The sequence below is a fragment of the Choloepus didactylus genome, chromosome 15, assembly GCF_015220235.1.
Source record: "Choloepus didactylus isolate mChoDid1 chromosome 15, mChoDid1.pri, whole genome shotgun sequence".
Taxonomy (NCBI): Eukaryota; Metazoa; Chordata; class Mammalia; order Pilosa; family Megalonychidae; genus Choloepus; species Choloepus didactylus.
Window position 1 is genome coordinate 71,414,364 of NC_051321.1, and position 20,714 is coordinate 71,435,077.

The 20,714-nt window shown below is 42.2% G+C and overlaps 1 protein-coding gene across 6 annotated transcripts in view; it reads left to right on the top strand.

Annotated features, from left to right (window-relative positions):
• The window catches only part of KAT6B (lysine acetyltransferase 6B), a 214,847-nt gene extending 198,550 nt beyond the window's left edge, over positions 1-16,297 (top strand). For all 6 annotated transcript variants that reach the window (XM_037803692.1, XM_037803690.1, XM_037803694.1 and 3 more), the window contains exons 14-18: positions 5,207-5,438; positions 5,753-5,912; positions 6,482-6,820; positions 9,378-9,669; positions 12,239-16,297. In XM_037803692.1, coding sequence (XP_037659620.1) covers positions 5,207-5,438; positions 5,753-5,912; positions 6,482-6,820; positions 9,378-9,669; positions 12,239-14,784 — 3,569 coding nt within the window. In that variant the 3' untranslated portion in view covers positions 14,785-16,297. The remainder of the gene's footprint in view (positions 1-5,206; positions 5,439-5,752; positions 5,913-6,481; positions 6,821-9,377; positions 9,670-12,238) is intronic.
• Positions 16,298-20,714: the final 4,417 nt, after the last annotated feature.

Below are 20,714 nucleotides of genomic sequence, written 5' to 3' on the forward strand. Positions count from 1 at the left end.
ACCAGCAACTCGGTGGCATCTGCTATATTTCGGTATGGCGGGCTTTGGAGATTAAGCAGACCCTGTCCCCCCTTCTCACCACAAAAAGTGGTCTCCTCCCTTAGGTGAGGTCTCCTCCCTATTTGAGATTCCTCAGCCCCACGGCCTATTCAGTGCCTCTCCTTACTGCACGAGGAGGTTTTTACATCTTCGTCAAAATCAGTAGCTCGGTCACAAAGTTCATAGTAGTGGTCCTCAGGCTTGACTGTACATCAGAATCACCCGGAGGCATGTTGGAGCACAGGTGCTGGGCCCCACCCCCCCAAAGGAATAGGGTCTGGGGTAGGTTCTGAGAATTTGGATTTCTTACAAGTGCCCAGGTGATGCTGCTGTGGCTGGCCTAAAAACCAATGGTCTGTAGGAAGTAGACTGGGATCCTGAGAAATACCATAGGATTGTGGGAGAGAATTCATAAATTTCCACCTTTTCAAAACCAATCTCTTAAAACAGAAAATAGCTGAAGAATTCACATTTCCCGTTTTTGCTAAGGAGGTGTCTGTATCTTTTAATAAATGAAAAGCAGTAAGATTTAAACCGTGTGAGAGCTAAGGCTCAGCTTCCTTCTGCACTAATTGCAAAATCACAAAATTTAAAGGAGACATAAATACCCTGTCAAGTTCATTCATCACTACTTAAACTGATAACATGCCATTCATTTACTTGGTCACAGTGCTGCTTAACCCCAGAAACCAGTAACAGATGAGCATAGACCAGTAAATCTCTGTCCTCAATCAGTAGATACGTAGTTAGAGCCATCAGATTCCCTCCACTCAAGAGTTGCCATAAATCCTTTGCCTGGTGGCAGTTCCCAGGCTTGCAAATCCAGCAGTGTCTACTGATAGAGGCCTTTCAGCAGGGTTGGCTGAGCTAAACAGGTGTCTGATGAAAAGTGGGTAATCCTTGAAGATTATCTTGCCCTTAGAGCAGCCAGTGACCCTCAGACTTAGATAACCCAGACAGATGGGAGCTGGGCATAGCTTGCCTGAGTTGACACTTTTGTGTTTGAAGGAATTCGTTTGGTTTGTTTCCAGGTAGAAGAAGATGGAGGTGTGCAAGGGTAAGATGTGGCTACCTTTATCCTTATCCATGTCCACATCCTTGCCCAACAACATCATTCCAGTTCTGGTTCAGTCTACAATCCTGAAATATTATTAGATTTTAATGGAAGGAATGTTTCATATTAAATGAAGGTTAACCTTGCAATTATTACCCTTGGAGTTAAGTTGATTTGGGAATTTGGGTCTGCAAAAACAAATCTTGACCTTGTCTAGACAGTTCCTTCCTTATCCTAACGGATCTGTCTACATGAAGGCAACTCTCTACCTCTTTTTTTCTCCCCCTGGGAAAGATGTAACCATTTCAGACACAGGAGAGCAGCACTAGTTAACATGAGAATTGATTCTCTTACTACAATTGGATCAACTTTAATGGAGGCAGGTGAATTTGGGTTCCCTGCAGTACAGCTTAGAAATGTACAGACATCACATCATTCTTAATTTCTCTTTAAGCAGCCATCTTTGTTATCTTTTAAATAAGGTGTGTGACCCATACCCTGAAACTTAGACCCCACCTTCCCCTGGATAAGTAGTTCCAGTGAAGCTAGAGAAGAACCAGCTCTCACTAGTGTCAGATAGTTGATGTGGGTGAGGGCTGTATGGGCCTGGCAGCTTTCAATTACCAGATCAAGTGCTGTTCGCCCAGCACTTCTGGCTCACGGGCAATTTCAAGGGAATTGTTTTCATCAGCTATTAATTATACTGCAGCTACTGGGATTTGTCCTCCAAACATCACTTTGTTTCCAGTCTGAAACAGCCAGGTTTCCCCAGAGATAGTTGAGGTTTTCTGATTGAAAGTATCCTGAGTTAAGGAGAGATGGTAGAGCACCATGGGAATCTATTCACCAGGGGTATTGTACTTGTTTCAGATGCGTCAGGATAATACACCAGCTTCCAAGATAAGTGCTTTTTATTTCCCTGCATCTTAGATCAATTATTTGAAATCTTTTTGGTAAGTTAAACTTAAGAGCTGTAACTTAAACCACCACATCTCTATGATGTACAATGTTCTTACCAAAAATTATTCTGTCGGTGGGCTATATAGTGATTATGATTTGAGGAGCCTAGAAAAGGTAGACCAAAACAAAAGGTTGCAAGAAGTTATTTAGCACATTCAGTGTTACAAAGGCCAAGTAGTGGAGCGCCGCCAGCTGCAACTTTTTTGAGGGAAAGTGCCTGCTGCAGGTAAAATTTTAATTATAAATTGCATCAACCTAGCACACAAATGGACTAGACTTGACACAAATTTTCTTCTAAGCTCTATGTTGTAACATATGAGTGATTTCACTTAATTAATATGGAATCAGATATTTATCCTTGGTCATTTTGATTGTTCAAATGGATTCTATTTAAAACCCAAAATTCCTCCTTTAGGAGGAGACTTGTGGCCTTACAGAGGTCTCTCAGCATTGGTGTAAGTTCCTTGACGGTCAGAGGTGAAAAGAGAAAACTACCACAGGCAATGCAGGGACCCCTCTGGGCAGTGGCATTTTATGGTCCATAACGTTGGTGCACATCATCCCTGAAAATCTTCTTGATGCTTCCTAGTAGGAGTTTTGGTTTGCAGTTTTTCCTCTCCAGCACCCAGGAAAGGAAAGTACCACTTCCTGGCAGGTGTTGGCCACCTCCTAGCTTTGTGGCCTTCTCTTCCTCTTCTAAGATAATTTGTTAAGTATTTTTGAAAAGCACGGGGATTTAAACACAGTTAATAAAATTGGAATAATAGATCTGTTATCAGTGTGGTCAAATTCCTTAATTATATTGTCTTTATAATTGCAACAATATTTAAGTTGCAGTCAGAAATCTGATTTAAATTATGATTTGGTGTTTGATGCTTTGGTGTTTGTGCATATATCTAGCCTTTGCCAGCCCTGAGGGTGGGGGCCAGGGTGTTTGCTGTGTGAGAGGCTCCTGGCGCTGCTGCTCTCTCCCCTCCCGCTTCCAGCCCATCTCTTCTGTGGCAGGGGCAGTCACAGACCACAGTGTGCCCAAGGGAGTGCCCCCAGAGACAGGAACCTAACATGCAGGAGCGCACTCTCCACGGACCCCAAGTGGCCTGATACTTCCAGTGGCCTTAGGCTCAGGCCTAGAATAGGTGCATCTGTATTACCTCAAGTGTGAAACCATGAATAGTTATGTAAAATTTATGTTTTCGGGATTCTGGCTGCTGCTCCTTAGCCCAGAGTAGGGATTATGGGAAGAAAGACAGAACAAAGAAATATGTGTGCTCCCGGGTAAGATAGGCCCAGGTGGAACATCATAGTTGGGGATGTGAGGTAGGGAGGACACATACCACCTTCAAACCCTTTGGTTGTACAGAAATCCTTCTGCTAGGCTGAGAGGAGGCTTCCTGTCCCCATCTGTGGGGTTCAGATAAGAACCATCGTGGGCCTGGGGAATTTCACCATTACTGCAGGGGCCTTTTAACTGAAGGATCTCATGGATATATCCACAGTTCTGTGGTTCTTTCCCCCAGGAGGACAGAGCTGGGACCTCCAGCCGACCGAATACACTTCTCAGCATGTGCCAGGGACTTGGGAGGCAGGTTCAGAAGTGCCAGCGATCTGTATTCTGATGTCTGGGCACCTTTGTACTCTGGCAACGGAGAGCTATTCTCCACATTGGCAGGGGACGATGGGGCTGGATTTGCTCTTAGCGTTCCTGACACACTGCTGTCGAAAGCCTCTGTGTGCAGCCAAATGACATGTCGACAGTGGCTTGACTGTAAAATTTGGTGATGCTTGTTTGTACGCAATCAAATACTTTGCACTTAAACATAAGTTAAAGGGACAAATAAGACAAAAGACTTCAACAGAACCTAAAGTTAAATTTATGCCTATTCTTCATAATGGCGTTCAGATTAAAACCATCAAAATGCAAAATGCTGTGGTTATACTCCTCTGTGGTTCAGGATGGATTTCTTGTTCTCTATTTCTGCATTCTTTGCAGTGATTTTTAGAGGCAGAGAAATGCAATGGAGGCATTTATTCCTTCTTGTAGCAAAAAAATCCAAAATTGAGAAAAAGCTTGAGAATGCAGCCATTTTGGGTATGTAGATAAAGAAGAAAAATGTTGAGGATTTGGGCAGTTTACAGAACAGCATGATTTTGTAATTGCTGCCACCTACTGTATATGGTCGATGTTTGTTTAAATGTAGGACGTTCATGAAGGTGGAGCTGTTGAAATCGATAATTAGAGCAAGGTAGACATCATTAGTTTATAGAATTTCTTCTCTACTCCATAAGTGGCTCTTAATTACTGAGACAGCCACTAGCTTTCATTCATTACCTTCAAGTGGATTTAAAGGTTTTCTCGTTTTAAAGTTCCTTTGCCAAAGAACCTTCTCAGTAATGCTGTAGAACGCACGTTCAAAAGCTTAGTGTGCTCAGGGATTTTCTGAGTATGCATGAAACAGTTTGTTTTCAGGAGCTTTTCTTTTTATTTTATTTTATTTGGAGGAGCAATGTTCTAGGGTTAGATTATATGAAACCCTATGAAAGAAGTGAAAATAGAGCTAGCAGAGCTGATGTAAGTTGCAGCAGTTGACTTAAAAGACATTCATTTATTAGTCGTTAAACAAAGCTTCAGATCAGCCTGCTAGTTAAACGTAACAAGCAATATAGAATCTGAGTCAAAAGAGGCCCTTCTCTTTTATTAAGACCCAGCTGTCAAGGGGTCATTAGGTCCTTCCTGTGGTAAACAACTTTCCCATTAATGTTTGGGGTGGTCCTTCCACAGGATTTCTGAGGAAGTGCCTGACATTTTGTTTCTGAAGGAATCTAAAGCTCATGGGAGACATGGATGTTGAGACTTATCAGAAGTAATGCCTTCAAACTTAGCTTTTAGTCTTTGTTAAATACGTCTTGATGAATGTTTGGAATGCTGCCGCTAGCTACATGAGCTGACTTACAGTGCCATTACAAAAGATTTAGAAGCATGAACTTCATGGATATCAAATCACTATAACTAGAAGAGGCTACATACATCAAATTAATGCATTTCTCTCCAATATGATGTTTTTACCTTGTTGCTACCTGTATTATTTTTAATGGTCCCTGTTCCAAGTTCTCTGAACAAAACAGTGAAGTGGACTGTTGCTTTTTCTGCCCCAGGCTATTTGCTTTCTAGAAGAGAAGGCCAAGCAGGGTCTCCTGAAAAGCCTCTCTCTGATCTGGGCCGTCTCTCCTACCTGGCCTATTGGAAGAGCGTCATCTTGGAATATCTCTACCACCACCACGAGAGGCACCTCAGCATCAAGGCAATAAGCAGAGCTACTGGCATGTGCCCCCACGACATTGCCACCACGCTGCAGCACCTGCACATGATCGACAAGCGAGACGGCAGGTGAGTGCTAGGGCCCTGGGCAACCCCGCTGCCCCCCAGGCACCGTCCAGCAGAATGTGTCCTCAGGGCTTAGGTGGATTCATTCCAGGTCCAGAGCAGAGGTTCTCTAATGGTGTTATCAGAAACTTTCTCCTAAAAAGATAGCATGAAATGACACATTTTTGCTGGTCATATTTCAAATAATACCTTCTCATTACTCTGTTTTCTGAGTTTTCCAAACCCAGATATTATTAGTGCTAGCACATGTCAGTATGTGAAGGTGAGATAAAATTTCAGCCTTTGATTGCACCTTGTTCTGCCTGGTCACATTACAGATTTGTCATCATTAGAAGGGAAAAGCTTATATTGGGCCACATGGAGAAGCTGAAATCCTGTTCCCGCGCCAATGAACTTGATCCAGAGAGTCTGAGGTGGACCCCAATTTTAATTTCTAATGCTGCAGTTTCTGAAGAAGAGAGGGAAGCCGAAAAAGAGGTAATGATTGGCATCATCGGCCTAAGTTGTGTGGCTTCAATCTTATAGCATTCTTAAGCTAAGAAAACCATTAACATTATTGTCAAAAGCTTGTGAGATGATATGGCACTAATTTACCCTGAGGTTGCATGGTAAGACATGATAATTTTATTGAATTGAGTATGAGAAATGAAACATTTATCATTGATCACAAAGCAGCATTTTTCACTACTGACAGCATGTAATCAGATCAAACTGGGTGCTGAGCTCCAAGGCTGCAGTGTCAATCGATTCTTTGTGTGGATGAACTTGCTTCAAGTGTTCCATGCCAGTGAGCATGTAATGTAGTGATGAAGGACTCAAATCAATTCCCTGCATCATTAATAGTGCTAAATATCCCATGAAACACATTCTTCTTTGATTTGTTATCCTAACTGATGCAAAAGGGCCCTGAGATGATGCAGCTGGAATGCTGCTGGGCTGGTTGTCTGGATCAGAAGCGTCTTAGAGAGCCTTTGCCTTTGATCCTGAGAGGTTCTGGCTGTGTTACTGCCCTCTCACTGGCCCACCATTTCTCCCTCCCCGCCTAGGCTGAGCGGCTAATGGAACAGGCCAGCTGCTGGGAAAAGGAGGAGCAAGAAATCCTGTCATCTAGAGTGAACAGTAGGCAATCACCTGCAAAAGTACAATCGAAAAATAAATATTTGCATTCTCCGGAGAGCCGGCCAGTGGCAGGGGAGCGAGGGCAGCTGATGGAGCTGTCTAAAGAGAGCAGTGAAGAAGAGGAAGAAGAGGAGGAGGAGGAGGAAGAAGAAGAGGAGGAAGAAGAAGAAGAGGAGGAGGAAGAGGAGGAAGAAGAGGAAGAAGAAAATATTCAAAGCTCTCCCCCAAGACTGACTAAACCACAGTCAGTTGCCATAAAGAGAAAGGTATGTGTCTGTTTAGATTTTGTCTGAGTCAGTTTCAATTAAATCTTATTTGTCATTGCATACATTCTATTAGTATTTGTTTCACTCGCTGCTCCTTAGATGTAGTTTATTTGTATCCAGTCCCACTGATGATATCTCAGTCATTTATCTTACAGTCCCGACTGTGTTTACCTTTGGAGGTTTGTTAGTGCTGTGAGGAGGAAACCAGGGACAGGTCAGCCTTCTAGTCTAGGAGTTACTGCCACCTGCTGGCTTGCAGCAGTAGAGGAAATCAGGTTATGGGAACAGAAAAGGGTCCTGGAGTGCATCTAAACCACCCTTCAGTGAATTTTGATGAAAACCCCAAGGCCTCAAGAGGCCAGGAGGCTTGTCCAAGGCCACACAACCCGTTAGAGATGGAGCCAGGACCAAACGAACACTCAAGACTCCAAGCCCCATGCTCCTGATGCTATTTCTTTTCTTGTTCTGGGTGTAGACTTGTTAGAGGGTGTTTTAGACACTTGCTTTTGGTCCTGCTATTTTGTATGTGTGGCCAGCTACACGTTACTGGAATTTCTCATACCTTATTAGCCTGGTGGTTTCTCTAGAATTACACTGTCATCTCCAATAGTAAAAGAAGGCAACAACTTTATTTGGTATTTAGGTAGTATCTTTCTTTAAAATTGCTCAACCCAGATCTGATATCTTTGTCCCCAATATCTACCTTTGATAAAGAAAGGGACCAGATATTGCTAGTATTAACCAAGACTAATGGAGGTTTAAAAAAAAAAAAAAAAAAAAAATTACAAGGTAAGGATATGCCCCAAGAGCATCCTATGTCTGAATATCTGTCAGGGAACTTGCTATTCTAACTTCAAGCTCACTGTTCTTTCTTCTAAACCTGGCAGTCTGCTAGGTCAAGGGCAGCTGTGGGGAGGTGGCGGAAAGGAGCATCCCATCATCAAAGGGGACACCAGGCTTATATGTAATGTTGTAATTTCTGACAAGGAAAATTTATTCATGTGTATAATGAAAGAAAATTGATATTAAAACACCAGGAACCAGAATCATTCAAGGCATGATATGGGCCACCCTCATATAAATGGACTCAACCTAAAGAAAACCAGTTCTTTATATTGGCTACACTAATGCTTGGGAAAACTCTGGTGGATTAGGGAGGGCAGGCAGACTGGGGGTGATTAATAACCGCAAATGTTCAATTCTAGAATATGGTTATCAGGCTTAAAAGTGTGCTGCAGTGAACATTCAAGGAGTTAAAATGTGAGATAATAAATAATTCCTGGATACAGTTTATCTAGAGTTTGAATTTTAACCAAGCATTTTGAACCCTTCTTTGCAATGTATTTTCAATAACTTTTGTGCCCATTATTGGCAGATTATATTTTAGCAGCAAATCTACTTGTAATTCCTGTGTAGGGTGTTCTATAAATTTTAACTTTTTTAAATAATATGCCTTCTAAATATTGAAATATTTTCCAAAATTATCAGTTGCTCACATCCCAGCAGCTACCAGTACATGACTCTGTTAACATTTTAAACAGTGGAGTAATCCTTTCTTCTTAAGTACCCTTATCTCTCTTTCCTTTTCATAGTCCTATGATTTTGGGAACAAGTAAGCTGGTCTGATAACGCCTTCCTGTTTCCCATAGTGCTTTGCATGTAGCAGGTGCTCCTTGAACAGTTATCTGTTATTAAATGAGTGACTCAATAGCTAGTTAATCACCTCTTAGGTTTTAATGTATTGGAATAGCTAGAAGTAAATACCTGAAACTATCAAACTCCAACCCAGTAGTCTGGACTCCTGAAGACGATTGTATAACAATGTAGATTACAAGGCGTGACAGTGTGATTGTGAAAACCTTGTGGATCACACTCCCTTTATCTAGTGTATGGATGGATGAGTAGAAAAATGGGGACAAAAACTAAATGAAAAGTAGGGTGGGATGGGGGGATGGTTTGGGTGTTCTTTTTTACTTTTATTTTTTTATTCTTATTCTCATACTTTCTGATGTAAGGAAAATGTTCAGAAATAGATTGTGGTGATGAATGCATAACTATATGATCATACTGTGAACAGTTGATTGTACACCATGGATGATCGTATGGTATGTGAATATATTTCAATAAAACTGAATTTAATTTAAAAAAAAAAAAGCTAGTTAATTACCGCAACGTTTATGGAAACATTGGTGTCCATGATGACATCAGTATCTACCACCTATGGAATCTTAGGTATTGAAGCCAACAAGTACCACTTGGAAAATATATGCCAGAAAAGCAAAGTGCTCCTTTAAAAATCTACAGTTAAGCTGTTAATATATTCCCTGTCAAAGCATCTGCTTGAGTAAACAACTGCTTTATTTGGAAAGTACTTGACTGTGTAGTTGGAGCCCAAGAGGGATGTTAAACATCAAATGGAAAGTTAAATACAAAGGCATTACAGAAGTCTTTACGTGTAAGATTCTCAGACACGCGTTCAGTACATGTTTGCTGCATAGTGACTCAACCATTTAATTTCTCATGAGCTCTTATGTATTATGTTTGGAATTAATTTCAGAGGCCTTTTGTACTAAAGAAGAAAAGGGGTCGTAAGCGCAGGAGAATCAACAGCAGTGTAACAACGGAGACCATTTCTGAGACGACGGAAGTACTGAACGAGCCCTTCGACAACTCAGATGAAGAGAGGCCAATGCCACAGCTGGAGCCTACCTGTGAGATTGATATGGAGGAAGAGGGCATGAAGCCAGTCACGAGAAAAGCATTCCTACATCAGCCTGGGAAGAAAAGACAGATAGAGGAAGAGGAAGGAAAAGACAATCATTGCTTTAAGAATGCTGACCCTTGTAGAAGTAAGTGGAGGAATTTTTAAATCTTATCCTTGTGAGTGTCTGCATATGACTTGCTGTCAGAAAAGCAGGCCCCTGGAGTGATACCCAAAGGCACATGTGGGACTGCACTGACATACCGGAAAAAAGTGCTCATCTGTCCTTTCTTGGTCATAAAAGGTTCTATTCCTTCTTCCTGGGATTGGATTTGATGTTAAACACCTTCTAAGACCAGAAGCATCCTCTAGGTGTGTTAATCTTACTTTCCAGAAATTGGCTTATCTCTGAAAACTTTGAAGTCTGTCAGTAACAAACACTGCATTTCCTTGATTCCAGTTTCTATTTCACATTTAGTATTTCTGAAATCAGGTATAAATTATTATCGCTCTCAGCATTGAAAGGATAGTTTCTTTTTTTCCTGGAAAACAAATATTAGTAAGTTGATGGTCTGCTTATATAATCAGTAGTGTCTTAAAATGTCTTACTATCTAGAATTATCTAAGATAATCTATACATCAATATTAGCTTTGATAATATCAGCTGATGTAGAAATCAGGAGATTGTCCTTCCTTTTAAATTGTTATTTTACAGTTTGTTGTTGACAGGGACACCCCTACCCAACCCTCTAAAAAATAGTGAACACCAGCAGATTGTCTTCGACGCTCTGTATAAAAGTAACCAACCCTTTCGTGCCAGGTTGGGATCTTTGCTTCCAGCTGAATAACCAGAGTTTGTGGGATGGTCTCTACCCACTCTGCAGCTGAAATGACTTCAGAAACTGATTTTATTCCAATCTGGGGATTAGGCCATCTCCTTTTCCTGGGAACTAGAGGTATCATTCTAGCTTTTGAAAAGCCACTATTTTAAGAACATAATCAAGCAAGCATCTTCTTGACATTCTTAATTGATAAGAATACTATTGCCATATACAATATTTTGCTGAGGGAATGACATCAAGCAATCACCACCACCTGCAGAGAGAGATTGTTTTTTTGTGTGTGGAAATAGAGCCTGATTTCTGCTTCTTGGCTCTTCTTGGTAGCCTGTGAGTCATTACTGCCTTTGTTCTCCACTTTGCCATTTACCTTTCAAAATTCTAGGTGGCCAAATTACACCTGATACCTTTCAGATCTTTCTTAAAAATAATTATAGAAAATTTCTGATTTGGGGAGGAAGTGTCCCTATTAAAGGCTGATAGGTCCAGTCGCATGTGGAATAAGAACGTGGAATCCATGGCCATTACAGTACCTGGTTATTACCTTCCCATTGTAAATAGAAATGAAACAGTCTTGTGAGGACTGTTAACTCGGGTATTGTACTCAGCACTTCTGAAGGAATCATTCTGCATCACGTGTGCCTTCTTTTCAGCTGGCCAATTTGAATGTAATACTTGCTGGTAAGTTAATGTGTAATCTTTTTTATTATGTGAATGAGTTAAGAGCTTAACCTGCCAGGTCCTGATTGGAATGGAAATCACTGCCTTCTGGCAAAAGGGATGTCTACAATGTGCTACAGCACATTGATGATTAGATTTAATGTTCTCCAAAATAGTGATTCAAATATTTTGTAAAATTTTTCCTTTAAATTGACCTCTCTAGGAGACGAATGTGCTCTTCAATTTTCTAAAGATCTTCTTAAGACTTGGATGTTTTATATTTATATTTACTTACATAACTCTTTGATTGTATTTATATAAATATAGGCTTACATATTTGTTTATATTTATATTCATAGATACAGTAAAAATAAGGTTAGCTGAACTTCACAATTATGAACTACAGTTTGTTTCTAGTTGTCTTTAATATTCAAGCCTTCCATGTGAGCAGCAAGCTATATTATCCAAAATATAATGTGGACAGAATTAGTGAAAAAAGAATACCTGTGTTTTAAATGATCCTTAATTGTCATGGTGAATACATTGCAGTTTGTGTCATACAAAAATGGTGATCCTGTAGTAAATTATAGATGCATTTCTGTTTTGAGTATTTCGTTATTTATTTGTCGTTTCAGAGGTACACAGTGAAAGAGCATTAAATGCCAGAATGAGCATTTAAATCAAAGTAGATATTGCTATCTGAGATCATTTAGATCCAGTAAATGTCCACAAACAGAAATTCCTTTTCTTGGGTTGTATAAATGAGTTAGACTGCTGTTCTTTAGTACAGGGGTGTTATGGAGATGAGCTAACATTAACTCCTTTCACTTGTATTTCCTAATTTGTAACTGTTTAAATTGATTTTTTTTTACACTGTGGAATGCCAGGCTTTTGCATCAGAAAAATGTCTGTTAAATTCAAATAGGTTTATTATAGTTGCCTGTATCTTGTGCTCCCCATAAAAAAAAAAACTTTCTGTTTCAGGATGTGTATGTGGGTGTATGTAGCATATATTATTTTCCTTGGCTCGGTTGTTTACTTGGTTTATAACACAGTATTATTCTACATTAGTCTCGATTATGTCTACCGTCAGCTCTTAAAATGCTAAATTGAAAGCAGTGTTTGCTACTCAATTTAGAGGAATGTATTCAAATTGTTTATGGTTATGCTTTCTAAGACATTGTTTTCTGTCCCCCCCTCTTCTTTCTCCTCATTAAGACAATATGGATGATGATGCAGATGACTTGAAAGAAGGCAGTAAAGACAATCCTGAACCTCTAAAGTGCAAGCAAATATGGCCAAAAGGAACAAAGCATGGCCTGTCTAAGTGGAGACAAAATAAAGAGAGGAAGACTGGATTTAAACTGAATTTGTATACCCCGCCAGAAACACCCATGGAACCTGATGAGCAGGTAACAGTGGAGGAACAGAAGGAGCCTTCAGAAGACAGAGGCAGCCCCACTCCCATCGGGACTGAGGAGGAGGAGGTCAAGGAGACTGCGGAGCCCCCACTGCCTCAGGAGGAAAACAGAAGGGAAGAAACATGTGCACCTATAAGTCCAAATAAGTCACCAGGTGAAAAACCAGAAGATGACCTAATCAAGCCTGAGGAGGAGGAGGAGGAGGAGGAGGAAGAAGAAGAAGAAGAGGAGGAGGAGGAAGAAGATGACAGAAATGTAAGCAAAGATCCTGATGGTACTAAAAGTCAGGAAAAAGAGGAACCAGAAATCTCTATGGAAAAGGAAGATCCTGTGCATTTGGATGATCACGAAGAGGAGGAGGAAGAAGATGAAGAGCCTTCTCACAACGAGGACCATGATGCTGATGATGAAGATGACAGTCACATGGAGTCTGCTGAAGTGGAGAAGGAAGAACTCCCAAGAGAAGGCTTCAAAGAAGTCCTGGAGAACCAGGAGGCTTTTTTAGACCTTAGTGTTCAGCCTAGTCATTCGAACCCAGAGGTCTTAATGGACTGCGGCGTTGACCTTACTGCTTCGTGTAGCAGTGAACCTAAGGAGCCTGCAGGGGACCCGGAAGCTGCACCTGAATCTGATGAGGAACCCCCAGAAGAAGAGGCACAGAAACAGGACCAAAAGAAGAGTGAGGAAGTAGATTCTGGGTTCCAAGAGGGAAACACAGCAACCATGGAAATCGACTCTGAGACCGTCCAGGCAGTTCAGTCTTTGACTCAGGAGAACAGTGAACAGGACGACACCTTTCAAGATTGTGCTGAGACTCAAGAGGCCTGTAGAAGCCTCCAGAACTACACCCATGCAGACCAAAGTCCACAAATCGCCTCCACTCTGGACGATTGCCAGCAGTCAGATCACAGTAGCCCAGTTTCATCTGTCCATTCTCATCCTGGCCAGTCAGTACATTCTGTCAACAGCCCAACGGTCCCTGCCCTGGAGAACAGCTATGCCCAAATCAGCCCAGATCAAAGTGCCATCTCAGTGCCATCTTTGCAGAACATGGAAACCAGTCCAATGATGGATGTTCCATCAGTTTCAGATCATTCACAGCAAGTTGTAGACAGTGGATTTAGCGACCTGGGCAGTATTGAGAGCACAACTGAGAACTACGAAAACCCAAGCAGCTATGATTCTACTATGGGTGGCAGCATTTGTGGAAACGGCTCTTCGCAGAACAGCTGCTCCTATAGCAACCTCACTTCTAGCAGTCTGACGCAGAGCAGCTGTGCCGTCACCCAGCAGATGTCCAACATCAGTGGGAGCTGCAGCATGCTGCAGCAAACCAGCATCAGTTCTCCCCCGACCTGCAGCGTCAAGTCTCCTCAAGGCTGTGTAGTGGAGAGACCTCCAAGCAGCAGCCAGCAGCTGGCTCAGTGTAGCATGGCTGCTAACTTCACCCCGCCAATGCAGCTGGCCGAAATCCCCGAGACAGGCAACGCCAGCATTGGATTATATGAACGAATGGGTCAAAGTGATTTTGGGGCTGGGCATTACCCACAGCCATCAGCCACCTTCAGCCTTGCCAAACTACAGCAGTTAACTAATACACTTATTGATCATTCATTGCCTTACAGCCATTCTGCTGCTGTAACTTCCTATGCAAACAGTGCCTCTTTGTCCACACCATTAAGTAACACAGGGCTTGTTCAGCTTTCTCAGTCTCCACACTCCGTCCCTGGGGGACCCCAAGCACAAGCTACCATGACCCCACCCCCCAACCTGACTCCTCCTCCAATGAATCTGCCACCGCCTCTTTTGCAGCGGAACATGGCTGCATCCAATATTGGCATCTCCCACAGCCAAAGACTGCAGACTCAGATTGCCAGCAAGGGCCACATCTCCATGAGAACCAAATCGGCATCCCTGTCACCAGCCGCTGCCACCCATCAGTCACAGATCTATGGGCGCTCCCAGACTGTAGCCATGCAGGGTCCTGCACGGACTTTAACGATGCAAAGAGGCATGAACATGAGTGTGAACCTGATGCCAGCCCCAGCTTACAACGTCAACTCGGTGAACATGAACATGAACACCCTCAACGCCATGAATGGGTACAGCATGTCCCAGCCCATGATGAACAGTGGCTACCACAGCAATCACGGCTACATGAATCAAACGCCCCAATACCCTATGCAGATGCAGATGGGCATGATGGGAACCCAGCCATATGCCCAGCAGCCAATGCAGACCCCGCCCCACAGTAACATGATGTACACGGCCCCCGGACATCATGGCTACATGAACACAGGCATGTCCAAGCAATCCCTCAATGGGTCCTACATGAGAAGGTAGACAACCTGGGCAGTCACGAAACCCACTGGGCATCACTCTTGGATTGATCTGCACAAATACCCTTGAAGAGTACGATTTCAAAACCAGCAATTGGTGTGAATGCAAAAACATTTGTTGGCACCATTTAATTAAAAAAAAAAAGCTGTATGCAGCAGAAAGCCTTATACAAGTTATTTTTCTTTTTTTTCCTTTTTTCTTTTTTGGTACCTTTGTTTCTGTTACTTTTATATGAAATTCTCTGCAAAGGAAGGCCTCTCTTTGGACTACAATTTGGAGGCAGCCACTTGTTGTGCCTGCTTCCATTAAACAATGTGGATATCAAGCCCCCCCAAATTATCTGTTTTAATACTGAACCTAGAGCTTTTTTTTTTCCTTCCCTGTCCACTCCATGTAAATGCCTTTAGCATTTCAGTTATTGTATATTTTGTTTAAGGTGACACTTCAGCATGCCGCTAATGTCTTTGTTAGTGACAGTGCATTTTGTAGTACTGTACAAGTGTTGTGCTAACAGTAAGCCATTTCTTAAGTTTTTTGCCTTGATTAGGGTGCCCTAATTTGAGGGTTTAAAAAAAAACTATATTTTTGTTAATTATAAAACTGTAAAGAGCTATAAAAGCTATTCCCATTTGGTTAGTCAAAAGGGTTTTATTGCTAAATGTTTGGTGTAAAGTTGAGACCCTTTTCCATTTTGGTGACAGATTTCTTTGGGGAAAAAAAGGCAGCTTTCTGTTTTATAAATGCAGACTTCTGTTTATTGAATGAAGCATATCTCAGTGTTTATCTGTCAGGTTTTGAAACATTTCATATATGTCCAAATACTTGGCAGGATTTAAAAAAAAAAATAGTGAATTTGGTGTAAAGTTGCTATTTTATGGAAATGCCTCTAACTTTACATTTTCATTCCATCTGTAGATTTTTCTATCTTTATAAAATATTGAAGTTATTTTTTAAGGAAAAATAGAGAAGTAGCTTGTGAATAGCTCAAACTAAGCTTACAAATCGCATGTAAAAAAGCAAAAAAAGTTATTTGTGTCTGTTTATATTGCTTCCTTTTTTGTAGCCTTTGTACCTGTACAGGGTGACTGTAAGGGCCAAGCAGAAGAGGCGTAATCCTTGTATAAAATAGGAGCCAGCGACACTCTTGTATTTATCTGTTCTTTTTAGTCAGTCACTTCAAAACAAAACAAAAAACAAAAACAAAAATTAAAAAAAAACAAAAAAAGCTGTACATTTTAACATAAAATAAATTATGATGAGCCATTTTTAGCCTCTTGTGTCCTGTCATATTATGATTGATATTATGAATGACCAATCAAACTGTATCATGTGTCACATCTCAGAACACATACACATTTGGGGAAAATAAATTATTTAGTGTAAATTGGACTTTTGAGATTTTCTGATTTGTTTTGACTTTGGGGGAGGGGGTTGGCAATAAATAAGAGTGATATCTAATAAAACCATCACATATACCAAATACCTATTTAATAAATTAATTTATAATGGATTTTAATGCTTTTCATGAAAGTTTATTTTATGCTAGTGCATACCTTCTGTATGCCAATCATTGTCTTTAAAATAAAGTGAATTTGTTTTTTTCTTTTTGACTTTGATCTTCATTTGCAAAGGGATCCCAGTGTACACATATCCAGTTGCCTTGATTTGCACAGTCTGTATAAACACCCCTTGGGGCCAAGTAGAGTGGCAGCAAACTTCATTTTTATAAAGATTAATACCGAAGAGCACCCTGATTGAGAATACGGTTGAAAAATCATTTTCTTAAACGAGGTGTGAAAGTTTTGCTCTATTGTGAATGACTGATTGTATGTTTTTTTTAAAGTCTAAAGTTTAAACACACAAGAAAAGTAAATGTTCACAAAACATTTATTTTATGATGTTCAGAGAAAGTTCTGCCCGTGTGTTAAAACATTTAACTATTCAAGCAACAGGTCTAGAAATGAATGCTTGACTTGGCACCTCTGTGAAATTGGCCCATTAAACTCTCAAAGTGTCTAAAACATGAGGGCTCACGGATCTCCTGTGAAGCAGGTGCCTACAGTTACACCTCCTAGAGAAAGTTACATTTCTGCATGGCTAAACAAAAAATAAAAAAACAGGTGTTGTACAGATCACAAACACAAACCCCCAAGTGGACTAAAAATACTCTGAAAAGACAAGGTAGTGTAAATACCCAGGCATAAAAGGCTGTTTAGAGAGTGGGGACACCCAACTGGCTTGGGCCTTGTGCTCTTGCCCTTATTGTTAGTTTTCCTGTAGGGCTACAGAGCGTACAAAGCATACTGGGTTTAGTATCAAGGTGTTATCTTGTAATTCTTCCCTTCTACAACTGCAGAGTCAAGGGGAGAAGATTTGTAGTGGCTGAGGGAGGGAGGGCAGGCTTCAAAGAAGCAGCTTCTGCTAGGGCTGTGTTCCGCATAGGAGAGAAAAGAACCTGTAAGGGGCTGTGCTGGTAGGAAAGCAAATACTTCTAATCCAGCTTCAGAATGGGAAGCACGGGCTCCCCCCCCCCCCCCCAAGGTGTGCCACTTGCATAGATTAGCTGCTGTGTCATTTCAGGAGCAGCCAAGGATTTGGGCAGCCACACATCAGGTAGGAGGCTGTCCGAGCCTGGGAGGTGGGTTGGCCCCTGTTAACATTCAGATCTGTAAGCTCCACAGAACTTCCCATGGGCCCCCCCGAAAGCTTCAATTCTTGGAAGCTGAACTTACTCTTTCCTCTTGTGTTAGACTCGGGGGGGCTGAGAGTCCTCTCTGTTCCTTTTGGTAATTGCCTGCTGATTACACCTTATGGTTTGTGTGATGTTTGGGCTCCATGGCCCCCACACCCTGCCTGTCTCACAATCCTCTGTTCCCCACCCACCCACCCCCATCACTGCCCAACCTGCCAGAGCAGAGTCTAGAAGAATACCAGGGACTCCTTGTGTTTCGCGGGCTGCTCAGGGACTCTGCAGCATAGCCAGGTATGGAAGCCCCCATCCTGGCCCAGAGGCCCACCTTGAGGGAACAGAGGCCTAGCACAGGAGGAAGTCTGCCCATCTGAGGTGTCCCTACAGGGCCCTGGACTCCCCTGCACACTGACCCACCCTTACTGGAGAAATCAGTTCAGACCTGAATGTGGCACCAAGGAGGTGAAAAACTGGCACTTGCACTCATCAGAACTGAGATGCAGTAGCCATTAGGTAGAGAGTCACTAACAGTTAAGCCACGGCGCTTAAAAACCAGCAAGGTGTTCTTTCCTTTAGTTTATGAGTCTTAAGTGGTTGCCAGCCTTCATTTTCTAAGAGCTGACATTGTTTCAACCCAGGTGTGAAGGCAGTGACCTTCCCCTCCAGCATTCCAGAGGATCTTGTTTTAGAAATAATGACTGACAATATTGTTACAAAGAGCTTTCACAAACAATACTCCCATGTCATTCATAAACCACCCTGTGTGGGAAGTAGGACCGTGGTATCCAATTTGCAGATTAGGAGATTGAGGTTCAAAGAAGCTAATTTAATTGCCCACGCTTGCCCAGCTGAAATGTGTGAGCTGAAACCAATCCAGGTGTCCCCAGATCTCAGCTCTTTCTCCAAGAGCAAGCTACTCTGACATGTCCTTTCTCTGATTAAAGGCTTAGCTGATGAATACATGCTACTCTAAATCCTGTTAAGTACAATACAAATATAGGTTGCTTTGTGGTTACAAGCAAGCTTTGGGCTAAGTTAGCCTTAGATACTCCGAGTAAAGTACTGTTGCTATTCCGAAGCAGTATTTCCAATTTCTTTGTATCCCAGCTTCCAGAATTCCATACTTCTGGCTTCCTTCTCCCAGTCTCCTTTCCTGGATCTTCCTCCTCTACCCAGGGCTACATCTAAATGTTGGTGTTCCACAGCCCTCAAGCCTGGGGCGGCCACACTCTTTTCTCTCATCATCCATCCAGTAACCACAACTTCAAATTCCATCTCTACAAAGATAACACCCAGAATTATATCTCCAGTCAAGGATATTCCCTTGCACTCTAGATCCACAGTCAAATGACAGTGGACACCTATATAATTTTCAGATATGACCTAACTCAATGGCTAATTTTCAGATACCCCCCACCACCTCCACCACCATCTCCTTTGCCCTGCACACCCCCTCATCCTCCCTGGCTGGCCCCATCTCTATCTGGTCCCCACCAAGAAACCAAATTGTCAGCTGTCCTTTCTCTCTCACCTCTCATCAATCAAATGCTGTCAATTCTCCAGGACAACTCCAAAATGATTTTGCATACTAACCCCTTGCCATCTTTGTCTTTCCCGTCAACAGCTCCAAACAGCCTCCTAACTGGTTTTGCCTCTTTTCTTAATTCCCTACAATCCATTCTCTATACATCAGCTAGAGTGATTTTTTTTTCCCAGAGTGATCTTAAAATATAGATCCTATCACCCCCACCACCCCCCACCCCCGTTTAAAATCCTTTGGTGGTTTTTCTTTGTTCTTGGAATAAAATCTAGTCCCTCCACCTATCTCCTATTCTCTCAACTCAAGCTCCAACCCCACCAATTGGCAGTTCCTCAAACACACCAAGCTCCTTGCCACTTTGGATCCTCTGTGCTGTTTCTTGGCCTAGAATGCCCCCTCCCCACTTGAAAGTTTCACTCTTCCTTCTAGTCTCAGCTTACCCATCTCAGAAATGTCTTGCTTGACCACTCCATCTAAAGTGGGTTTCTCCCCCACCCTTTCCCCCTTGTTCTACACGTCAGTACCAGTGTCTCTTTAAACACATTTCAACACTAAGTGTGTTTTGTTTGTTTTTACTTTTGGCCTCCTGTCCCAGTTTTGGGCACATGGTAGGTTCTCCATAAATACTTGTTGACTGAATCAATATTTTACCTCTGAAGAGCTTGGAGCACTTCTACAAAACTTTCTGCTTGCCTTTACTCCTCCCTCTGGCTCCCAGGAGTCATCTCGAAGGGACCAGACTCCAAACTTTAAAGTTCTCTCATTCTGCTACCCTCAAAGATGTAGGGACACTCAACACCAGGCCTTCCATCCTTCTCACCTATAGACTCATTTAAATATAAATAATTAAAATATATAAAATAATATTTCACTAAAATATACATATTGATTTCTCTCTGGACAACGCATAGATCAAACTTAGGAGATAACTGAGTTCAGAGGGGACTACCAGGACACCATCATGGGTAAGTCTAGGTAGAGGCTACTATGACCCCAGAGTCTATTCTAGTCTTTATCTGTTTCCCAAGAGCTTGTGTATGGCTCCCTTCACCCCCACATCTGAGTCATTAAGCAGTTCCATTATCTTTGGTCATTGCGCCATGACAGGGTTGCTCTCTCCCTCACAGCCCCATGTGCTATGGTTTATCCAACCTGGTCGCTGCTCAGTTCATCATTGTCATAATTTCAGATGGAACATTTCCTCCTTTACAATCTTAGCACCAAGATGCACCAATTTCCTGTGTATTTATATTTCCGTTTCTTCCTTGCCTTTTGGCTTTGTACCTGTCTTAACAATGTTATTAGAAGACCAATATTCTTACCATGAGGGACGGTTTCAGGGAACCCCCCTCCTTGTACATGTTAATATGAGGCCCCAGACTCTTGGACCTAGGAGACTCTCCCAGAGCAGGCCCCAGAAGTCTCAGGAAGCCAGGCCCAGTCCAAGAGGCCCAGAACCTTCTCCTCTGGCACAAAAGCAGAGCAGCCCCCAAAGGTCATGGTGTGTGGGGGGTGGGGCTCAGGCAGTTTTGCACACCCGTTGAGCCCCTGGGCACTATCCTCCCTCTGTCACAAATTTCCTCTTTCATTCCAGTGAAATCCACAACCAACCTGGATAATTGGGCCCTTTCTCCTCCTTCCCCAATAGGCCTTTATCTCTGCTTTCTCCAGGCAGGTTCAGTTTCTGGTCGTTGACTTTCGGCT